Source organism: Dendrobates tinctorius, unplaced genomic scaffold (genome assembly GCF_039654945.1).
Source record: "Dendrobates tinctorius isolate UK_male_01 unplaced genomic scaffold, ASM3965494v1 ptg000018l, whole genome shotgun sequence".
Lineage (NCBI taxonomy): Eukaryota > Metazoa > Chordata > Amphibia > Anura > Dendrobatidae > Dendrobates > Dendrobates tinctorius.
In genome coordinates this window covers 19,696,654-19,719,308 of record NW_027361686.1, presented here as the reverse complement: position 1 = coordinate 19,719,308, position 22,655 = coordinate 19,696,654, and the positions used below count along the sequence as shown (strand labels likewise).

General features: G+C 48.8%; 1 protein-coding gene across 1 annotated transcript in view; it reads left to right on the top strand.

Moving 5' to 3' along the window:
- Positions 1-21,760: 21,760 nt before the first annotated feature.
- The window catches only part of TRIM28 (tripartite motif containing 28), a 39,615-nt gene continuing 38,720 nt past the window's right edge, over positions 21,761-22,655 (top strand). The window contains exon 1 of the mRNA XM_073566548.1: positions 21,761-22,217. Coding sequence (XP_073422649.1) covers positions 21,968-22,217 — 250 coding nt within the window. The 5' untranslated portion in view covers positions 21,761-21,967. The remainder of the gene's footprint in view (positions 22,218-22,655) is intronic.

Genomic DNA, 22,655 nt, shown 5'->3' with positions numbered 1-22,655 from the left:
TTGTTTAGAGCTGTGACCTAGGAGTCAGAAATGCTTCCAGGGGCAGTTGCAATGATGTCCCCGTGTCATTTGAGCAGTGTTTCCATCATTTTCAGATGTTTTTAGATCTTAAAAGAACAACTGGGGGGGGGAATCGCTGTAAAACTGCTCGGCTCTCTCGTAGACTTACATTGGGCTCGTTATTCTGTCTGAGTACCCAAGTATTACAATTTGCTCAACCCAAGCAATGAGCAACCAAGCAATTTAGTGCTCGCTCATCACTACTAAGTACCAGATCCATAGAAGCAGGAATCTACCACACAAGACAAGACCCAAGGTGCAGACTGTCACGCTCGCACCTTGGCTGAATGGCGCAAGCCGGGGGGTTGTGGCCCCACTGTGCCACAAACCAGACTACCCTGGAAGGGGAGTGACTACGACAGCTACCTCGGTCTTCACTGGAGCCTCTGATGGTGAGGTCAGGCTTGTGCGGCAGGTCGCTGTCGGGTGCCACTCCAGGGTGGTGTCTGGCTGTGGCTGCTGATCCCACTCGGGGACAAGTCACTTGGACAGGTGTGACTAACAGGCAGGCTGAGACACTGGGCAAGCAGGCACGGCTTGGAGACACAGGGCAAGCAGGCACGGCTTGGAGACACAGGGCAAGCAGGCACGACTTGGAGACACAGGGCAAGCGGGCACGGCTTGGAGACACAGGGCAAGCGGGCACGGCTTGGAGACACAGGGCAAGCGGGCACGGCTTGGAGACACAGGACAAGCGGGCACGGCTTGGAGACACAGGGCAAGCAGGCACGGCTTGGAAACACAGGGCAAGCAGGTGTGGTGTATGAAGGAACAGGTTGGGACCTGTTCACACAGGAGGTGCAGGTATGGATACAGGCAGGAAGGAGTGAAATATGAAGGAACAGGTTTGGACCTGTTCACACAGGAGGTGCAGGTATGGATACAGGCAGGAAGGAGTGGAATATGTTGGAACAGGTTAGGAACTGAGCCGCAGGAGTGCGGAGTAGGTGGAGCCGCAGGAATGCGCAGTAGGCGGAGCCGCAGGAGTGCGGAGTAGGCGGAGCCGCAGGAGTGCGGAGTAGGCGGAGCTGCAGGAGTGCGGAGTAGGCTGGGCTGCAAGGGAGCCGGGCAGGCAGAGCGGCAAGGGAGCCGAGCAGGCAGAGCGGCTAGGGAGCCGGGCAGGCAGAGCGGCTAGGGTGCAGATTCACAGACAGAGCTGCAAGGGTGCAGGTGTACAGACAAGGAGGACACAAGGAAAGACACAGCATCGAAGGAAGCCAAAGACAAGAAGAAAGGGAGACTAAGGTTGGTCAGAGTACAGACAAGGTACTGGGACCAAGACTCAAGGGCCAGGATATTCAGCCTCCTGGCAGGCAGACAAGGTACAAAACAAGGCTAAGAGTATTCCTACAGAGAAGGAGATACACAGAACAGGGCCTGGCTTCCTCAGCAGCAAGATACTAACTGAGTGTAGACATTGCACAGGCAATGTTTCAGTGGGTGTGACGGAACTAAATAGTCAAGGGCTCTAGGTGATTGGTCAGGGAGAGATTAGACAGGTACACGCTGACTGCATAAGAACCTGAGAGTTCTGGCGCCACCCCCTATACACACATAGCCAGGAAACATACAGGAGAGCAGAGGCACAGAGCACAGGGTTGGCAATAGACAGAATTCACAGCATGACCCGGAGCAGTGACTAAGTTGATGTGCGGGGGATGGGAGGCCATGCAGTGACGCCAGCAGGGTTGTTACACAGACTATGCAAAGAAACCTCAGAAACTGTCCAAAACATAGTGGAAGGATGCAAAATGCAAGCAGGAACAGCGTATACTGAACGCCACAACCTAGTAGCGGTAATTGTATACAGGAACATCTACACAGCATATGGCCTAAGTCCCCCTAAGTCCAGGTGGGAGACCCCAGAAAAAGTGGTGGAAAATGAGAGGGCTAAAATCCTATGGGACTTCAAGATCCAGACGGATAAGCAGGTGTTGGATAACCAACCAGACATTGTGATAGTAGACAAGGAGCAGAAGACAGCAATTATAATAGATGTGGCAGTGCCAAGTGACCCCAACATCAGAAAGAAGGAATATTAGAAGCTGGAGAAATAACAGGGCTTCAAAGGAGAGCTGGAGAAGATGTGGAAGGGGAAGACAACAGTGATTCCAGTGGTGAAAGGAACCCTTGGAGCAGTGACCCCTAAGTTGGAAAAATGTCTACAACAGATCCCAGGAGCAACATTTGAACTCTCTGTCCAGAAAAGCGCAACGCTGGGAACAAATAAGATCCTGCACAGAACCCTCAAACTTCAAGGCCTCTGGTAGAGGACCCAAGAATGAGGAAGGGCAGAAAAGGCAACCCCCATTGGGGGGTGAGAAGGAAGTTTGGTTTACTCATATTTAAAGCTTGGTTGTCATAAAAGGTCGGCAACCCAAACACATTTCTTGCACAGGGGCCCAAAACTGTCAGACTACGCCCCTGCTCTACATCACCTGACTTTTTATACTCTTAGAATACCACAGAGTCACTTAGATTTAATTGTCTATTTCTTATTGGTTAAAATGGATATGCGTAATTAATTTCTTGGAATGTTAGTTATCATACAAAAGATACTTGAAGCGACAATGCTGTCTCCCCCGAATACGTCTGCTTATCTAACCCACAGATGTTGATAACACAAGTGTCCTACAGAAAAATAAGAAATCCAGGAACACATCTCCAGAGAGTGGACATATCACCCTCCCATTGAACATATGGGATTAATTATAACTGGGGAAGTGAGAAAGAGCTGACAGTTCAATCTCCATTGGAGTAGGGACATCCTGCAGTGACCAGATAATTACAGAATTGATCTATTTGAGATTTGTTTATTCAGAGGTGGAGAATGGGTCGCAGACATTTTGGAGCCAGTGGTCAATGATGAATATTGGGGTTTGCATAGATCAAATATTTATGGGAGATATATTTTCAGTGTCATAGCAAAAGTACAAACATAATACATTCACTCACATCACCTACAAGGAATCTGACCCCTTAGACTAGCATTTCTTCTGCGGTGTTGCTATAAGTGTGTCAAGAGTGGGAGAAGAGGGTTGCATTGACAATCCAACACAATGGGCAACAATTTGAACACATTTTATAAGTGGTCATAAACTTGTAAATAACTCATGAAAGAATAAAGTTACATTTAAACCAAGCACACCATTGTTTTTCTTGTGAAATTCTCAATAAGTTTGATGTATCACATGACCATCTTCCCATTGAAAAAAATAAAGTTGGCTCCAAAATGGCCGACTTCAAAATGGCCACCATGGTCACCACTAGAGTTGAGTGAAACGGGTCGAAAAAATTCAAAAGTCGCCGACTTTTGGCAAAGTCGGGTTTCATGAAACGAAACCCGACCCTAGGATGAGGTCGGCCACGAGGTCGGCGACTTACGCGCCAAAGTCGCGTTTCAAAAGTTTGTTTTGCGCTCTTTTTCAGCCAATCAGGATCCACGGACACTGTGGGCAACGTGATGACCTAGGCACGGGTCACCACCATCTTTCAGAAGGGCATGCAAGTGATTGGCTTGCTTTGGTGGCCGTCACAGGGGGTATAAAAGGGCGTGCACGCCGACCGCCATCTTACTTCTGCCGATCTTAGTATAGGGAGAGGTTGCTGCTAATTCTGTAGGGAGAGCGTTAGGCAGGGAAGAAGACAAAAAAACTGCTTCTGCTGCTAGCGATTTGGCCTGCACAACACACAAGTCACTGTGTGTGCAGTGCAAGGGGAGGCTATATTGTGGTGTATCAGTGGTGTTGGTTGTTGGGCTGCCTTTTAAGGCTTCCTGACACGCTGGCATTGCTGTTTACCCACTGCTCTGCAAACTGCTTTTTTAAAAGCAATCCAATCTCCCTTATCCTTTAGTCACTTTTGTCACAGCTGTGCCATCGAGCGTGTCACATAGCGCTCAGATATCAGTGGGCCTCACACAATCCACAAGTGTCCAGTGTCCAAAAGTGTATGCAGAGATTCAAAATCTCCATTATCCTCTCGTCACTTTGGTCACAGGCAGCTGTGCCATCGAGCGTGTCACATAGCGCTCAGATATCAGTGGGCCTCACACAATCCACAAGTGTCCAGTGTCCAAAAGTGTACGCAGAGATTCAAAATCTCCATTATCCTCTCGTCACTTTGGTCACAGGCAGCTGTGCCATCGAGCGTGTCACATAGCGCTCAGATATCAGTGGGCCTCACACAATCTACAAGTGTCCAGTGTCCAAAAGTGTACGCAGAGATTCAAAATCTCCATTATCCTCTCGTCACTTTGGTCACAGGCAGCTGTGCCATCGAGCGTGTCACATAGCGCTCAGATATCAGTGGGCCTCACACAATCCACAAGTGTCCAGTGTCCAAAAGTGTACGCAGAGATTCAAAATCTCCATTATCCTCTCGTCACTTTGGTCACAGGCAGCTGTGCCATCGAGCGTGTCACATAGCGCTCAGATATCAGTGGGCCTCACACAATCTACAAGTGTCCAGTGTCCAAAAGTGTACGCAGAGATTCAAAATCTCCATTATCCTCTCGTCACTTTGGTCACAGGCAGCTGTGCCATCGAGCGTGTCACATAGCGCTCAGATATCAGTGGGCCTCACTAAATCTACAAGTGTCCAGTGTCCAAAAGTGTACGCAGAGATTCAAAATCTCCATTATCCTCTCGTCACTTTGGTCACAGGCAGCTGTGCCATCGAGCGTGTCACATAGCGCTCAGATATCAGTGGGCCTCACACAATCTACAAGTGTCCAGTGTCCAAAAGTGTACGCAGAGATTCAAAATCTCCATTATCCTCTCGTCACTTTGGTCTCAGGCAGCTGTGCCATCGAGCGTGTCACATAGCGCTCAGATATCAGTGGGCCTCACACAATCCACAAGTGTCCAGTGTCCAAAAGTGTACGCAGAGATTCAAAATCTCCATTATCCTCTCGTCACTTTGGTCACAGGCAGCTGTGCCATCGAGCGTGTCACATAGCGCTCAGATATCAGTGGGCCTCACACAATCTACAAGTGTCCAGTGTCCAAAAGTGTACGCAGAGATTCAAAATCTCCATTATCCTCTCGTCACTTTGGTCACAGGCAGCTGTGCCATCGAGCGTGTCACATAGCGCTCAGATATCAGTGGGCCTCACACAATCCACAAGTGTCCAGTGTCCAAAAGTGTACGCAGAGATTCAAAATCTCCATTATCCTCTCGTCACTTTGGTCACAGGCAGCTGTGCCATCGAGCGTGTCACATAGCGCTCAGATATCAGTGGGCCTCACACAATCTACAAGTGTCCAGTGTCCAAAAGTGTACGCAGAGATTCAAAATCTCCATTATCCTCTCGTCACTTTGGTCACAGGCAGCTGTGCCATCGAGCGTGTGACATAGCGCTCAGATATCAGTGGGCCTCACACAATCCACAAGTGTCCAGTGTCCAAAAGTGTACGCAGAGATTCAAAATCTCCATTATCCTCTCGTCACTTTGGTCACAGGCAGCTGTGCCATCGAGCGTGTCACATAGCGCTCAGATATCAGTGGGCCTCACACAATCTACAAGTGTCCAGTGTCCAAAAGTGTACGCAGAGATTCAAAATCTCCATTATCCTCTCATCACTTTGGTCACAGGCAGCTGTGCCATCGAGCGTGTCACATAGCGCTCAGATATCAGTGGGCCTCACACAATCTACAAGTGTCCAGTGTCCAAAAGTGTACGCAGAGATTCAAAATCTCCATTATCCTCTCGTCACTTTGGTCACAGGCAGCTGTGCCATCGAGCGTGTCACATAGCGCTCAGATATCAGTGGGCCTCACACAATCTATAAGTGTCCAGTGTCCAAAAGTGTACGCAGAGATTCAAAATCTCCATTATCCTCTCATCACTTTGGTCACAGGCAGCTGTGCCATCGAGCGTGTCACATAGCGCTCAGATATCAGTGGGCCTCACACAATCTACAAGTGTCCAGTGTCCAAATGTGTACGCAGAGATTCAAAATCTCCATTATCCTCTCGTCACTTTGGTCACAGGCAGCTGTGCCATCGAGCGTGTCACATAGCGCTCAGATATCAGTGGGCCTCACACAATCTACAAGTGTCCAGTGTCCAAAAGTGTACGCAGAGATTCAAAATCTCCATTATCCTCTCGTCACTTTGGTCACAGGCAGCTGTGCCATCGAGCGTGTCACATAGCGCTCAGATATCAGTGGGCCTCATACAATCTACAAGTGTCCAGTGTCCAAAAGTGTACGCAGAGATTCAAAATCTCCATTATCCTCTCGTCACTTTGGTCACAGGCAGCTGTGACATCGAGCGTGTCACATAGCGCTCAGATATCAGTGGGCCTCACACAATCTACAAGTGTCCAGTGTCCACAAGTGTGTGCAGAAATTCTAAATCTCCCCTGTCCTATAGACACCTTGTACCTTGTTTTACATTACTATATAGTTTGTTGGACTTTGTCTACATTTCTACCAAAAATGAGGAAGGCTGGTGGAAGAGGCCGTGGAATTGGGCGGGGGTTGGCAGCTGGTAATGATGGTGTTGGTGGTGGATCTGATGGTAGTGGCAAGAGCAAAATAGGACCGAATGCAGGAGGTGCTGACCCTGCATCATCGTCTGGCTACGTAAGGCCTCGAACGCTTAGTTTTCTAGGAGTTGGCAAACCGCTTTTAAAGGCAGAGCATCAGGAAAAAGTTGTGTCTTACATTGCTGACTCAGCCTCCAGCTCTATCGCCTCCTCTTCTTCAGTTGTAAAAAGTAAAAGCACTGAGTCGTCATTGGAGGCTCATGTTCATGAACCACACCTTTCCTTGTGTCCTTCACCCCAACCAAGATTGAAGGATGAAGCAGGCCATACTACTGATTACTCCATGGAGCTGTTTTCACATACCATGCCTGGATTATCAAGTCAAATGGTGAATTACCCAGGCCAAGATGAATCTGACATGGAGTGCACTGATGCACAGCCGCTGATGGATGATTCTGCTGGTACATTCACTCAGAGCACTACATTGTCCTCGCAGTGTACAGAGCCAGATTTTGACCCTGATGAGACTCAGGTGCCCCTTCCCGCACACTATACCACCATACACGGTGACACAGAGAAAGGTGCACATGACATAGAAGAGGAGGTGATGGATGACCCAGTTGTTGACCCAGATTGGCATAAATTGGGGGAAGAGGGTGCTGCTTCCAATAGCTCAGATGAGGAGCATCCACAGCAGACATCGACATCGCAACAGCTGTTATCTGGCAGGCCCGGAGCACTCCAAAGACAGGTTCCAAACATCAAAAGAGTTGCTGGACAGCTTGTCCAGAGGGTCAAAAGATCACAGCGTGCTAGGCCGCAAAATGTCTGCCAAAGTAGGAAGAGTGCAGTGTGGCACTTTTTTGAACAAAATCCTCATGATCAGGCCAAGGTTATCTGTAAGAAGTGCGCAAAGACCTTTAGCCGAGGGAAAAATCTGAAAAATTTGAATACCAGTTGCATGCTTAGACATTTAACCAGCATGCACTTGCAAGCGTGGACACAACACCAAACCTCAAGTGCCACATGTGCAACTGATCACAACGAAGGTAGTCAGCAACGGATTGTTTCCCCCACTGTAAGCCCACCGGTTAGCACAGCAGCAAATGTTGAGGTGTCGTTGCAAGGCCACAGCAGTCAGGGAATCCCACTGTTATATCAACGAAAGACTGATTCTAGGCCATCAGAAAGAACACCAACTCCATCACCATCATCAACCCTCTCTCAGTCCGCCCTGTCCACCGCTACTTCCACCATATGCAGCTCTCAAGTCCAGCTCACCCTCCCAGACACTATGAGTAGGTCAAGAAAGTACTCAGTCTCTCATCCGCGTACACTGGGTTTGAACGCCCACATTGCCAAACTAATCTCGTTTGAGATGATGCCCTTTCGGTTGGTGGAAAGCACAGCTTTCCGCGAACTCATGGCCTATGCAGTACCACGCTATGACCTACCCAGTCGCCACTTCTTCTCTCGCAAAGCCATCCCAGCCCTCCACCATCATGTGAAAGACCGCATTGTCCATGCACTCAAGCAGTCAGTGAGCGGAAAGGTGCACCTCACAACTGATGCATGGTCCAGTCGGCATGGCCAGGGCCGTTACGTGTCCATCACTGCGCACTGGGTTAATGTGGTGGATGCAGGGTCCACAGGGGACAGCGGTGGTGAGACAGTGCTGCCTAGCCCACGGTATAGGAAACAGTTGGCTGTAGGCGTTCGACCCTCCTCCTCCTCCTCCAGAAGCGAAAGCTCGTCCACAGAGCGCAGTCGTACGAGCACTCCATCTGCAGCTGCCACTGTTGCACACGATGTGTCCCCCTATCGAGCAGCTAGTGGAAAGCGTCAGCAGGCTGTGTTGCAGATGATGTGTTTGGGCGACAGACACACCGCCGAGGTGCTGGCCGAGTACTTGAAGCGACAAACTGAGTCATGGCTGGGCAGTGTACATCTTGAGGCAGGCAAGGTAGTTAGTGATAACGGCCGTAATTTTGTGGCAGCCATAGCCCTTTCAAAACTCAGCCACATACCTTGCTTGGCTCACACCTTGAACCTGGTGGTGCAGTGCTTCCTCAAAAATTATCCGGAGTTAACAGCCCTGCTCCAGAAGGTGCGAAGACTGTGCGCGCACATCCGCCGGTCGCCTGTACACTCCGTTCGTATGCAGAAGCTGCAGCGATTGCTCCACCTTCCCAACCACCGCCTCATTATCGACATTGCAACAAGGTGGAACTCCACCCTGCACATGGTGGAGCGGCTGTGCGAGCAGAGGCAGGCCATAATGCATTTGTGGGAGGATACACGGCCAGGCACTTTGAGAGCAGACATGGAGTTGACAGGCGTGCAGTGGTCGAAGCTGAAAGACCTTTGTAAAGTCCTTCAGTGTTTTGAGGAATGCACACGGCTGGTAAGCGCAGACGACGCCATCCTTAGCATGAGCATCCCACTTATGCGTCTGCTCATGCAAACTTTGACGCACCTTAAGGAGCAGGCGTCTGCAGCCAATGTTGATGAGGAGGAAGAAGAGGAGGGAATCCTTGATGACATTCAGCCATTGTCTGCTCAGGGACCTCTCCTGGACGAGGTGGAGGAAGAAGAGGAGGAGGAGGAGGATGATGGGGATGATTACTTAGGGGAGGAGGATGCATCTCGTGGGGCAAGTGACAATGTTGGCGTGGCAAGGTCTGGTACAGGGTTTGTGCGTGACTGGAGGGATGTGGATTTGCCAGAAAGTGCTCCTCCACCCAGCACTCGCAGTGCATCATTGACACCGGGAACATTGGCCCACATGTCAGATTATGCCTTGCGGATCCTAAAAAGGGACCCCCGCATTGCCAAAATGATGAACGATGACGACTACTGGTTGGCCAGCATCCTGGATCCACGCTATAAAGGCAAATTACAAAACATCATGCCACAGGAGAACCTTGACCTAATATTGGCTAATAAACAAGCAACTCTGGTAAATCGGTTGCTTGAGGCATTCCCAGCACACAGCAGTGGTGATGGTTCTCACACGAGCCGTACGGGCAGGGGGCAGCTTGGCAGAGGTGTTCGTGGTGCACACAGCAGAAGTGGCGTTGGAGACAGGGGTTTCATGACAATGTTGTGGACTGATTTTTCAAATACCGCTCACACAACTGGTAATACTGCATCGATGGAAAGTGACAGGAGACAGCAGTTGTCAACTATGGTTACAAACTACTTTTCCTCCCATATCGATGTTCTCCCACACAGGTCATTCCCCTTTGACTATTGGGCCACTAAACTGGACACCTGGCCTGAATTGGCCCAATATGCCTTACAGGAGCTCGCTTGCCCAGCTGCAAGTGTGCTATCGGAAAGAGTCTTCAGTGCAGCTGGATCAATCCTGACAGAAAAAAGGACCCGTCTGTCAACGCAAAATGTGGATGATCTAACCTTCATTAAAATGAACCACGCATGGGTTTCCAAGGATTTTGTCCCACCTTCCCCTGATGACACATAGGGTGACAGAAAAATGGCTTGCTTTGGTCCACCTCTTCCTGGTTCTTCACCTATTTCGCCTTTTGCATCAGCTGAATGTCCAACATCAACATATGCCACTTTCTAAAACTCCCTAACTGTGCTGCCTCCCCCCCCATGGCCGGGGTAACCACCTAGCGCACGACACCGTGCAAGTGCCGTTGCCCTGGACAGGTGGGTAGGCCGACTCTTGGGCGTGGGCACTGGCACAGGGTCCCTCATAGTGCAATCAAGTGTCTCTGACGGTGGTGGTGCACACCCGCCGTCAGACACACCGCTGTACTATGAGGGGCCCAGTGCCAGTAGCGACGCCCAAGAGTGGGCCCCCCTTGCTTGGGCAGGGCCCCAGCATTTGCAATCTTTACCTCTCCCTGCTCCTCCGCTGTGTAATCTGGCCCGTCAAATCCATACTGTGCCTGACACCGTCTGAGCCTGCCTCATGCTGTATAGACATATATTTTGAATGTGTACGCTATCCATACATGTTATCCGGGGATACGGTACCCTTTCTAACCTTTGTGCAATGACGTGCAATCCATACTGGGCCTAACACCGTCTGAGCCTGCCTCATGCTGTATAGACATATATTTTGAATGTGTACGCTATCCATACATGTTATCCGGGGATACGGTACCCTTTCTAACCTTTGTGCAATGACGTGCAATCCATACTGGGCCTAACAACGTCTGAGCCTGCCTCATGCTGTATAGACATATATTTTGAATGTGTACGCTATCCATACATGTTATCCGGGGATACGGTACTCTTTCTAACCTTTGTGCAATGACGTGCAATCCATACTGGGCCTAACACCGTCTGAGCCTTCCTCATGCTGTATAGACATATATTTTGAATGTGTACGCTATCCATACATGTTATCCGGGGATACGGTACCCTTTCTAACCTTTGTGCAATGACGTGCAATCCATACTGGGCCTAACACCGTCTGAGCCTGCCTCATGCTGTATAGACATATATTTTGAATGTGTACGCTATCCATACATGTTATCCGGGGATACGGTACCCTTTCTAACCTTTGTGCAATGACGTGCAATCCATACTGGGCCTAACACCGTCTGAGCCTGCCTCATGCTGTATAGACATATATTTTGAATGTGTACGCTATCCATACATGTTATCCGGGGATACGGTACCCTTTCTAACCTTTGTGCAATGACGTGCAATCCATACTGGGCCTAACACCGTCTGAGCCTGCCTCATGCTGTATAGACATATATTTTGAATGTGTACGCTATCCATACATGTTATCCGGGGATACGGTACCCTTTCTAACCTTTGTGCAATGACGTGCAATCCATACTGGGCCTAACAACGTCTGAGCCTGCCTCATGCTGTATAGACATATATTTTGAATGTGTACGCTATCCATACATGTTATCCGGGGATACGGTACCCTTTCTAACCTTTGTGCAATGACGTGCAATCCATACTGGGCCTAACACCGTCTGAGCCTTCCTCATGCTGTATAGACATATATTTTGAATGTGTACGCTATCCATACATGTTATCCGGGGATACGGTACCCTTTCTAACCTTTGTGCAATGACGTGCAATCCATACTGGGCCTAACACCGTCTGAGCCTGCCTCATGCTGTATAGACATATATTTTGAATGTGTACGCTATCCATACATGTTATTCGGGGATACGGTACCCTTTCTAACCTTTGTGCAATGACGTGCAATCCATACTGGGCCTAACAACGTCTGAGCCTGCCTCATGCTGTATAGACATATATTTTGAATGTGTACGCTATCCATACATGTTATCCGGGGATACGGTACCCTTTCTAACCTTTGTGCAATGACGTGCAATCCATACTGGGCCTAACAACGTCTGAGCCTGCCTCATGCTGTATAGACATATATTTTGAATGTGTACGCTATCCATACATGTTATCCGGGGATACGGTACCCTTTCTAACCTTTGTGCAATGACGTGCAATCCATACTGGGCCTAACACCGTCTGAGCCTGCCTCATGCTGTATAGACATATATTTTGAATGTGTACGCTATCCATACATGTTATCCGGGGATACGGTACCCTTTCTAACCTTTGTGCAATGACGTGCAATCCATACTGGGCCTAACAACGTCTGAGCCTGCCTCATGCTGTATAGACATATATTTTGAATGTGTACGCTATCCATACATGTTATCCGGGGATACGGTACCCTTTCTAACCTTTGTGCAATGTCGTGCAATCCATACTGGGCCTAACACCGTCTGAGCCTAACTCCTGAGACATATATTTTGAATGTGTACGCTATCCATACATGTTATCCAGGGATACGGTACCCTTTCTAACCTTTGTGCAATGACGTGCAATCCATACTGGGCGTGAGAACGGCTGGCGAGCTGTTAAGCAAGCTACAGCACCTGTCCAGACAAGTACAGGGATTCCCTAGCGAGGAGACTTATTCGATTGTTTTCAATGTTGGGACAGCAATTTTTGGGGAGCACTATACTCTGGAGAATGATAGATGGGGCCCACCATACACTGGAACATTCCAAAGGTGGACATCAGACACTGGAGCAGCATTTACAGGGCCCATTATACACTAGAGCATTAGAAATGGGGCCCATTATGTTTGGAGCATTATTTGGGCCCATAAGACAGTGGAGCTTCATCCATGGGGACCAACATATACTGTAGCATTATGTGGAGCTCATCATATACTGTTTCAAACATTATATGGGACCAATGATTCTGTATGGAGAAATAGATGGGCCTTGTCATGAGATGTAAAAAGTGAGGTATTTTTCATTGTACTATACCGCTATTTATCTGCCGTATCGGAGCATGATGAGTTGTGGTATGTGTTAAAGGGGCGCTCTTTCGCCCAGGGCACATGAAAACCTGCAGCCAGCCCTCCCCCCCCCACAACTTTAGCCAAATAACCCCCATTTTTCAGTGCGTAACTAGTATTATGAAGTTAATTAAGGTTGACAAGCTTAAGTAAGAAGAATTGATGCTTTTGGCATTCAAATGGGCACTGTTGGTGTGTTTCCTGTCCTCCTCTCACTGCCGACTTTTATTCCCCATTGACTTACATTGGGTTTCGTGTTTCGGGACGACCCCGACTTTTCCCTATAATCGGACGATCTTGCTCGACCCGACTTTTGGAAAAGTCGGGTTTCACGAAACGAAACGCGACCCTAAAAAACCAAAAGTCGCTCAACTCTAGTCACCACCCATCTTGAAAAGTTTCCCCTCTCCCATATACAAATGTGCCACAAACAGGAAGTTGATATGACCAACCATTCCCATTTTATTTAGGTGTATCCTTATAAATGGCCCACCCTGTATATAAAACTGATTAGCTCTGATCCTCTTGCTCTGTAAACTGCACCCCTGAAGCCATATGCTACCTGTAACGGGTGTCCAATTGACCTTTATAAATAATTGGTGGTGGCAGTGAGTAGTTTATTTTGATACTTTGGAGTTGGCGGTGACCGTACAGGGGAATATACAGTGACTTGTGAAAATATTCACTCCCTTGGCTTTTATCTCTTTTGTTACAATACAACCTGTGTTTAAATATTTTTTGTAATCTGATTTTTGTGTGATGCATTAGCACTAAATAGTCTAAGTTGGTGAAGTGAAAATATATAGGCATGAATTACATTTATGGGATCAATTGACTATGTATTCACACCTTTTTGCAAAGAAGCCCCTAAAAATTTCTGGTGCAATTACTTTAATAAGCCGTATGCTTTGAAAGGAAATCCACCCATTTGCAATCTAAGTGTCACATGTCTGTCAATGTCTCTGAAAGGCAAAATAGGCTGCAACATAATTAAGCAAGAGACACCACTAACCAAACACCATGAAAACCAAGCAGATCTTCACACACGTCAGGGTTGGGTTATAAAAAATATCCCAATCTCTGATGACCCCTCGGAGCACCTTCAAATCCATTATCATCTAATGGTACCATAACAAACCTGCGAACAGAGGGCCGCCCACCAAAACTCTCAGTCTGGGCAAGGGGGGTATTAATCAGAAAGGCAGCACAGAGACCAAAGGTAACCCTGAAGGAGCTGCAGAGTTCCCAAGCAAAGACTGGAATATCTGGCTATACGACCACAATAAGCCGTACACTCCATGGAGGTGGCCTTAATGGAATAACGGGCAGAAAAAAACCTTTACTTACACACAAAAATTGTAAGGCTCGTTTGAGTTTGTTAAAAGACGTGGGAAACTCCCCAAATGTATGGAGGAAGATGCTGTGGTCAGATGAGACCAAAATTTAACTTTTTGGTCACCAAGGTAAACGCTATGTGTGGCGCCCCTGAGGCTCAGTCGCCACAGAGGTACTGCACCTTCTCCTAAGGTGTAGTGCCCCACCACCTAGGTAAGTTGGGAGCTCCTTTCAACACTCCAACACTCACATCCCACACAACAGGGTAGTTCTGCACAACCACATTGCGGCTCAGTGCTTAGAGAGTAGCAGAGCACCTCTGGTGGTTCCCTGCATGGAACACTGGATGTGCTGGGAGGTGGGTGGAGTTGAGATCCATATAAAAGGTTGGGAAGGTTTAGAATTACAGGTCAGTCTGAAGTCAGTCTGAGGGGAGTCTGGACAGTCAGTCAGGAGAGTCTGAGGACGGGGGCCGAGAGTAGTGGGGATCCCTGGAAGAAGGGATGGAGGAAGGAGTGCTGCAGCTGCCTCAGCGATCTGAGCCAGCTGGCACCGGAAAGGAACAGAAGGAGAAAGACGTAGAACTGCAACCTAAGCTTCCATAAGAGAGAGAAGGATCAGTACGGAACGAAGGAGTAGGAGAACAGAGAGGAGACGTGGGTTGGAAGAGGAACCCTGCCTATAGGTTCTCAGCGCAAGACCGGGGCCCGGTCCCCGAGGTTGTATGGACACTTATGGATCTGCAGCAGACACCGGTGGAGTAGTTGGCTGTAAATGCACTACTCCCAACTAAGACTTGGGGCACAACAGCAACTGAATAGAGAGCCAGGAGTCTGGAGAAAGGAGTCCCCGAGAGAGGCTACAGCTGTCTGCCATATGAGTAGAATTGCTAGGAATATCTGACAGGAGGAACTCCAGAATACAACGGTACTGGAGAGCTTCACACTAAAAGGCGCATTGGCGGAGTCGTTCAGGAAAGGTACATGTTGGCACAGTGTTGGAGAGGAGAGCCCTGACTTGCCCGGGGGGTTGGCTGAGTCTCTGCCCCGCAGGACATTGGCATGGAAGTGGGCACCAATGTGTACCAAGAACTGTGAGTAAAGCGTTGAAACTGCAAGCCCTGGTGTCCTCAATTAATTTGCGCACTAACATCTTCAGCACCGCTACACCTGGGTACCAATGCCCTCACCGCTTGTGCCTCTCCTCTAATCTTACATCCACACTGCCCTGAGACTACAGCTCCACCTGTGGGGAGCTACGCCACCTTTGCTGCACCATCTCATCAGTCCCAGTGGATCTGCATGCAGCGTTGGCTTAACATCTTACTTGCCAAACACCACAGGTGGCGTCACAAACTGTTCACATAAACTATATCACAACCCACCATTGATTTGGGCGCCCAGGGCCACGGACCGGGTCACCGCTGCTGTTACACATTTCCCCCTGACACCGGCCCGATACCGAGTACCCCACGGCCCTGGGAGGGCGACCCAATTTTGGCGTCACGAACAGGATGACGAGACACGATACCATCGGGTTCTGTGCACCTGAAATTTGTGAGACTTTGAACTTTTGAAAATGTGCAGAAGACCCAATTTAATAGACTGTAAAAAGGACATTAGAAATGGCCGCTGGTGTGGAGAAGGGCGTGAAGAGATGGGAGGTGAAGAGATGGGAGGTTCTAGGAAAAGACCGCGAAGAGCATTGGGCCTTCCCTGCCTGAATTACTATGTGACAGCGACATGGCCCACCCCCCGAGGGGTTCGTATACTGGCTTGGTATGGAGGCGCTGGAAGAAGACGCCGCCCCCAGAAGGAGGGGCAGAAGAAGCCAGTTGCGCGAAAGGGGCAGAGGCAGGAAGAACGTCAGAACGCCATTTTGGAGAGTGAGGGAAGGAGGCCTGGAGAGCGCGCGGAGGCTAAGATGATCTCCCCGGCGCCATGGCTGAAGGCTCTGACCCTGTAACGGAAATGAACCGCCAGCAGCTGGAGGACGAAATTGCCCAGCTGACGTGCCGCCTGCGACTGAGGCAGGAGGCCTTAGGGAGGCTGAGCAGGCCGCACACCCAGGAGGGGCCTACATCTGCGGTGACTGCCGCCGCTGCACCGGAGCAGAGACCACACCGCCAGGAGGCCCCAGGTACGTCTGATGTCCTGACAACTGGGAAGGCCCTGGGGTACACCACGGTCGCAGCGACTGGCCAGGTCGTGCTAGTTCTGGTCTGGGACCGAGATATCAGTCCCTGGGGGGGAACACCGGAACCCCTGAAGGTGGCGCCGCAGTACTATACCAGCCTGGATCGGTCCCAGGAAGAGCGGGAGGAAGAGGAGAACTGGGCCCAATGTCAAGCCACCATCCGGCAACTGGCAGCCTTCCTATTGAACTAAGCGATCATGAACTTGGAGTGATCCAAAAACTTTTATTGTAAATAGTTGCACCTCTGTAGGTGTCCTTTCTTGGTTTTACATAAAAGACACTTTGCGAAGATGATGTTTTGCATTGACACTTTTCGAAGATGATGTCTACCTCAAAGGACACTGCAAGAAGTCCTGGCTGGGAGCGATGTCCAGCACTTACAAGAATAATTGTTGAATGTTTTACTGTAAAGTATTTGATAATGTGTTTTATAAGAGTATTAGTAACTGAGAAACGGCTTTTACAGAGAATTGAGAATGTTTTGATACAGAATTAAGAATAAAGAATTGAAAGTAGACAGATGACGGACCAGGTACTTGCGGTCAGATTCTTGCGTCTAGAAGAGACAGTGAAAATAGAAAAATGATCAAGAAATGAGTACTAGAGAAGGAAAAGCTGAATAATACTGAAGTGATAGTGAGTCACAGACAATGGCACTTAGAATGAAAAATTGCACTTTTTGACTTGAAATTTAGATAGTTAAATAAGAATTGTTTGTAACGTTCAAGAATAAGTACCTCCTATACTAGGAAGCTTAGTACAAGAAAAGTTTGTTCTGCATTACAAAATTTTTGTATGTTTCTTTGCTGTCAACTTTGTTTACCTTGCAGCCCGCGGACGTGCTGTGTTTAATGGGGGGTATGTGGCGCCCCTGAGGCTCAGTCGCCACAGAGGTACTGCGCCTTCTCCTAAGGTGTAGTGCCCCACCACCTAGGTAAGTTGGGAGCTCCTTTCCACACTCCAACACTCGCATCCCACACAACAGGGTAGTTCTGCACAACCACATTGCGGCTCAGTGCTTAGAGAGTAGCAGAGCACCTCTGGTGGTTACCTGTATGGAACACTGGATGTGCTGGGAGGTGGGTGGAGTTGAGATCCATATAAAAGGTTGGGAAGGTTTAGAATTACAGGTCAGTCTGAAGTCAGTCTGAGGGGAGTCTGGACAGTCAGTCACGAGAGTCTGAGGACGGGTCCGAGAGGAGTGGGGATCCCTGGAAGAAGGGATGGAGGAAGGAGTGCTGCAGCTGCCTCAGTGATCTGAGCCAGCTGGCACGGGAAAGGAACAGAAGGAGAAAGACGTAGAACTGCAACCTAAGCTTCCATAAGAGAGAAGGATCAGTACGGAACGAAGGAGTAGGAGAACAGAGAGGAGACGTGGGTTGGAAGAGGAACCCTGCCTATAGGTTCTCAGCGCAAGGCCGGGGCCTGGTCCCCGAGGTTGGATGGACACTTATGGATCTGCAGCAGACACCGGTGGAGTAGTTGGCTGTAAATGCACTACTCCCAGCTAAGACTTGGGGCACAACAGCAACTGAATAGAGAGCCAGGACTCCGGAGAAAGGAGTCCCCGAGAGAGGCTACAGCTGTCTGCCATACGAGTAGAATTGCTAGGAACATCTGACAGGAGGAACTCCAGAGTACCGTGGTACTGGAGAGCTTCACACTAAAAGGCGCATTGGCGGAGTCGTTCAGGAAAGGTACATGTTGGTGGAGTGTTGGAGAGGAGAGCCCTGACTTGCCCGGGGGGTTGGCTGAGTCTCTGCCCCTGAGGACATGGCATGGAAGCGGGCACCAGTGTGTACCATGAACTGTGAGTAAAGTGTTGAAACTGAAAGCCCTGGTGTCCTCCATTCATTTGCGCACTAACATCTTCAGCACCGCTACACCTGGGTACCAATCTCCTCACCGCTTGTGCCTCTCCTCTAATCTTACATCCACACTGCCTTGGGACTACAGATCCACCTGTGGGGAGCTACGCCATCTTTGCTGCACCATCCCATCAGTCCTAGTGGATCTGCATGCAGCGTTGGCTTAACATCTTACTTGCCAAACACCACAGGTGGCGTCACGAACTGTTCACACAAACTATATCACAAACCACCATTGATTTGGGCGCCCAGGGCCACGGACCGGGTCACCGCTGCTGTGACACATTTCCCCCTGACACCGGCCCGGTACCGAGTACCCCACGGCCCTGGGAGGGCGACCCACTATGCCTGGCACCAAACCAACAGAGCTCATCTCCTCAAGAACACTCACAGTGAAACATGGTGGTGGCATTATCATGCTGTGGGGATGTTTTTCGGCAGCAGGGACAGGCAAAATGGTCCAAGTAGTGGGGAAGATGGATGGTGCAAAACACATGGACATTCTTGAGCAAAACCTGCTTAAGTCTGTCAGTGATTTGAGACTGGGACGGAGGTTCACCTTCCAATAAGAAAATGACTCAAAGCTTACTGCTACAGCAACACTTGAGTAATTTAACCCCTTAGTGACAGAGCCAATTTGGTACTTTATGACCAAGCCAATTTTTACAATTCTGACCACTGTCACTTTATGAGGTTATAGCTCTGGAACACTTCAACGGATTCCACTGATTCTAAGGGTTCTTTTACACTTGCCGTGTTTTTGAAGGCCGTTTTTGCGGCCCCAACAGATTTCTATGGGGCCGCAAAGAACGGCCCGCAAAAATACATTGGAGCGCTGTGTGCCGTATGGCCGTGAGGCCCGTATATACGACCGTGAAAAAATATTCAGCTTGCTCGATATTTTTCACTGCTCACGGACACAATCTCCATTTTAAAAAATTGCACCGTAAAAACAACGGTAGCTTGTTTTTGTGGTACACCGTATTTGCGGATCAACGTTTCTTTACCCTCCAATTTGTTACAACAGAGAAAAATGGCGATCCGAGAAGGCCCGCAGAAACAGTCCGCAAAAAAAAACGGCAAGTGTAAAAGAACCCTAAGAATGTTTTTTCTTGACATATCGTATTTCATGTTAGCGGTAACATTTCTTAGATATGATTTGCATTTATTTATGAAAAAAACGGAAATTTAGCAAAAACTTTTGAAATTTTGCAATTTTCAAAATTTTAATTTTGTGCCCTTAAATCAGAGAGTCATATCGCACAAAATAGTTAATAAATAACATTTCCCACATACTTACTTTACATCAGCACAATTTTGGAACCAAATTTTTTTTTTGTTAGAATGGTATAAGGGTTAAAAGTTGACCAGCTATTTCTCATTTTTCCAGCAAAATTTACAAAACCTTTTTTTTAGGGACCACCTCACATTTGAAGTGAATTTGGGGGTCAATATGACAGAAAATACCCAAAAGTGACACCATTCTAAAAACTACACGCCTCTAGGTGCGCAAAACCACATTCAAGAAGTTTATTAATCCTTCAGGTGCTTCATGAGAACTAAAGCAATGTTGGAGGAAAAAATGAACATTTTACTTTTTTCACAAAAAATCTACATTGGAACCAAACTTTTTTATATTCACAAGGGTATCTGGAGAAAATGGACCACATAATTTGTTGTGCAATTTCTCCTCAGTACGCGGATACTCCCGTATGTGGGGGAAAGCCACTGTTTGGGTGCATGACAGGGCTCAGAGGGGAGGGAGCACTGTTTGAATTTTTGAATGCAAAATTGGCTTGAATCAATGGCTTGTGCCTTGTCACATTTAGAGATACCCAGATGTTCCTAAACAGAGGAAACCCCCCAATTATAACTGCAACCCTAACATATCCCTAACCCCAACACACCGATAACCCTAATCCCAACCCTAACCAACACCACCACCCTAACCCCAATACAACCCTAACCCCAACCCTAATTCTAGCCCAACCCTACCCCTAGCACAACCCTAACCCTAGCTCTAACCCTAACCCCAACCCTACCCTAACAATAGCTATAACCCCAACTATAACCTCAACCATAACCTTAGCCCAACCCTAACCTTAGCTATAACCCCAACCGTAACCCTAACCCCAACCCTAACTCTAGCTATAACCCCAACAATAACCCCAACCCTTACCCTAGCTCTAACCCCATACTTAACCTTAATGGAAAAAAATTCATGTTTTACTATTTTTACATAGGGGGGTGATAAAGGGGGATTGATTTACAATTTTTTTCATTTCGATCATTGTGATAAGGTCTATGAGTTATCAAAATGAACCAATAGGAAACATTTCCTATTGTTCCCAGACAACACTGACGGCTGGGGGACATCCCCAGGGGATTCGGGAGGATCCAGAGACACCGGAGGTACTGGGGGACCCCATTTCGCTCTCCTCTGATGTGCTAGATCACATCAGAGGTGAGGGAATTTAAATAGGAAACCGGACTTTATTTTTACGATCGCAACACTGGGGTCGGTAAAAAACGACCCGAATCATGTTCTCCGACGCTGGTGTGCGAAATACACTTATTTCTCTGCGTCGTTAAAAAGCAGCGCTGAGGAATACGTACCCTTAGTTGCTGCCGTTAAAAGGTGTATCAGAGGTCGATAAGGTGTTGTGGGGAAATGTGTAAATGTTCTGGAGTGGCCTAGTCAAAGTCAAGACCTTAAATCAACTGAGAATCTGTGGTCAGACTTGAAGATTGCTGCTCACTAGAGGAAACCATCTAACTTGAAGGAGGTGGAGCAGTTTTGCCTTGAAGAATGAGCAAAAAAATCAAAATGGAAAGCCCATAGATTTATCAAAAGCTGTAATAGCTGCAAAAGGAGGCTCTACAAAGTACTGACTTTAGAGGGGGTGAATAGTTTAAAACACTGAAGTTTTCAGGAATTTTGTGCTATTTGTATTTCTATAGGCTTTATAGGTTCGGTATCTCAGCAGTGCGTCCTTTTGCCCATATTTAAGTCAGGGTTCTGTTTTTTTCAGGTGTATTTTTTCTTTTCCGTGCCAGCATTTTGGAGAGTGACGCTGGGGTCACTTATATTTGCCATTTCGGGATGCATCCTATTACATTCGCACCCCATTTTATCTCTTTTCCCTCTGAAGTGGGAAGGCCTTCCATACAATCTTTAAAATGTTAATTTTGCACAAAACTAAGAAAACTCTTAATAGCCAATTGTATGCAATGACTAGAGGACCATTAATGCTAAGATTAAAGCAATGAATGCGTACAATGGCGGCCTCTCTGGTCCTATTGATAAGTTTGGGATTTCAGTCAGGACATAGAGGACGTTGGCGCCACATTGTAATGTCTGGGGAGTGATGCGCCTTCTCTGAGGCGCGGAGGGATTCGAGGAGGAAGAAAAAGGGGCCGGACAATCAGCCTGGAGTCAGTTAGTCAGCCACCACATGGCGCCATCGGTGTCAGCCCCGCCCCGTTTCCGACGTCATCGCGTTTCGAGCACGTACTCTTTTAATTGATTGTTCCGCCACTGCTGGAGAGCGGGGGGTTTCTGTACCGCGCTTCGAGCACCGCGTGTGTATTCATCCGCCATAAGCCTCAGCGCTTGTAGAGGAAGCACAGGGCGAATCATCGTCATCGTGACACCGAGAAGCCGCCGCCTGCTGCCCGGAGAACATGTCGGCCACCGTGACGCGCGAAAAGAGGAGCACGGCCACCGCCACTGCCACCGTCGCCACTAATAACAACGGCGATAATGGCAGCGGGGAGCCTGTGATCGACGGCCCGGAGCTGCTGGAGAACTGCGGCGTGTGTAAGGGCAGGCTGCGGGCGGAGCGGGAGCCTCAGCTGCTGCCGTGCCTGCACACCATGTGCAAGATCTGCCTGAGCGCCGAGCCCGCCGAGGCCAGCCTCGACCCTGGATCCGGTAAGAGCTTTTCCCGCCATTGTCCGTGTGTCGCGCCAGTGTGCTCGGCCTGTGCGGCCTGCAGCGGCCCCCTCCCGACACCGCGCCAGGCCCATGAGGCCGGGGCTGCAGAACAAAGGGCTGCCCGCCCTGCAGGCCGCGGTGGCGCCCAGCTCCGCTGCCCGGGACCCCCCACTGCGCCAGGCCCGGCCGCTCCCCCTGCAGCACGTGGGGCTAGAAGTGCCGTCATCCCCTGATCGTAGTCCTACAGCGCCCAGCCTGTGTAGTCGCAAGGCCTCTTAGAACGCCATTTTTGCAGGCTAAAACTGATTGTCCCGATGTGGAACTACAAGTACCAGCAAGCACGCTAAACTTTCTAAAACTCTGTAGTATCACTGCTCCCAGCATGCACTGAGCCCTGCACTCCATTACCTGTAACACTTGATTTCTGCAGGAAAA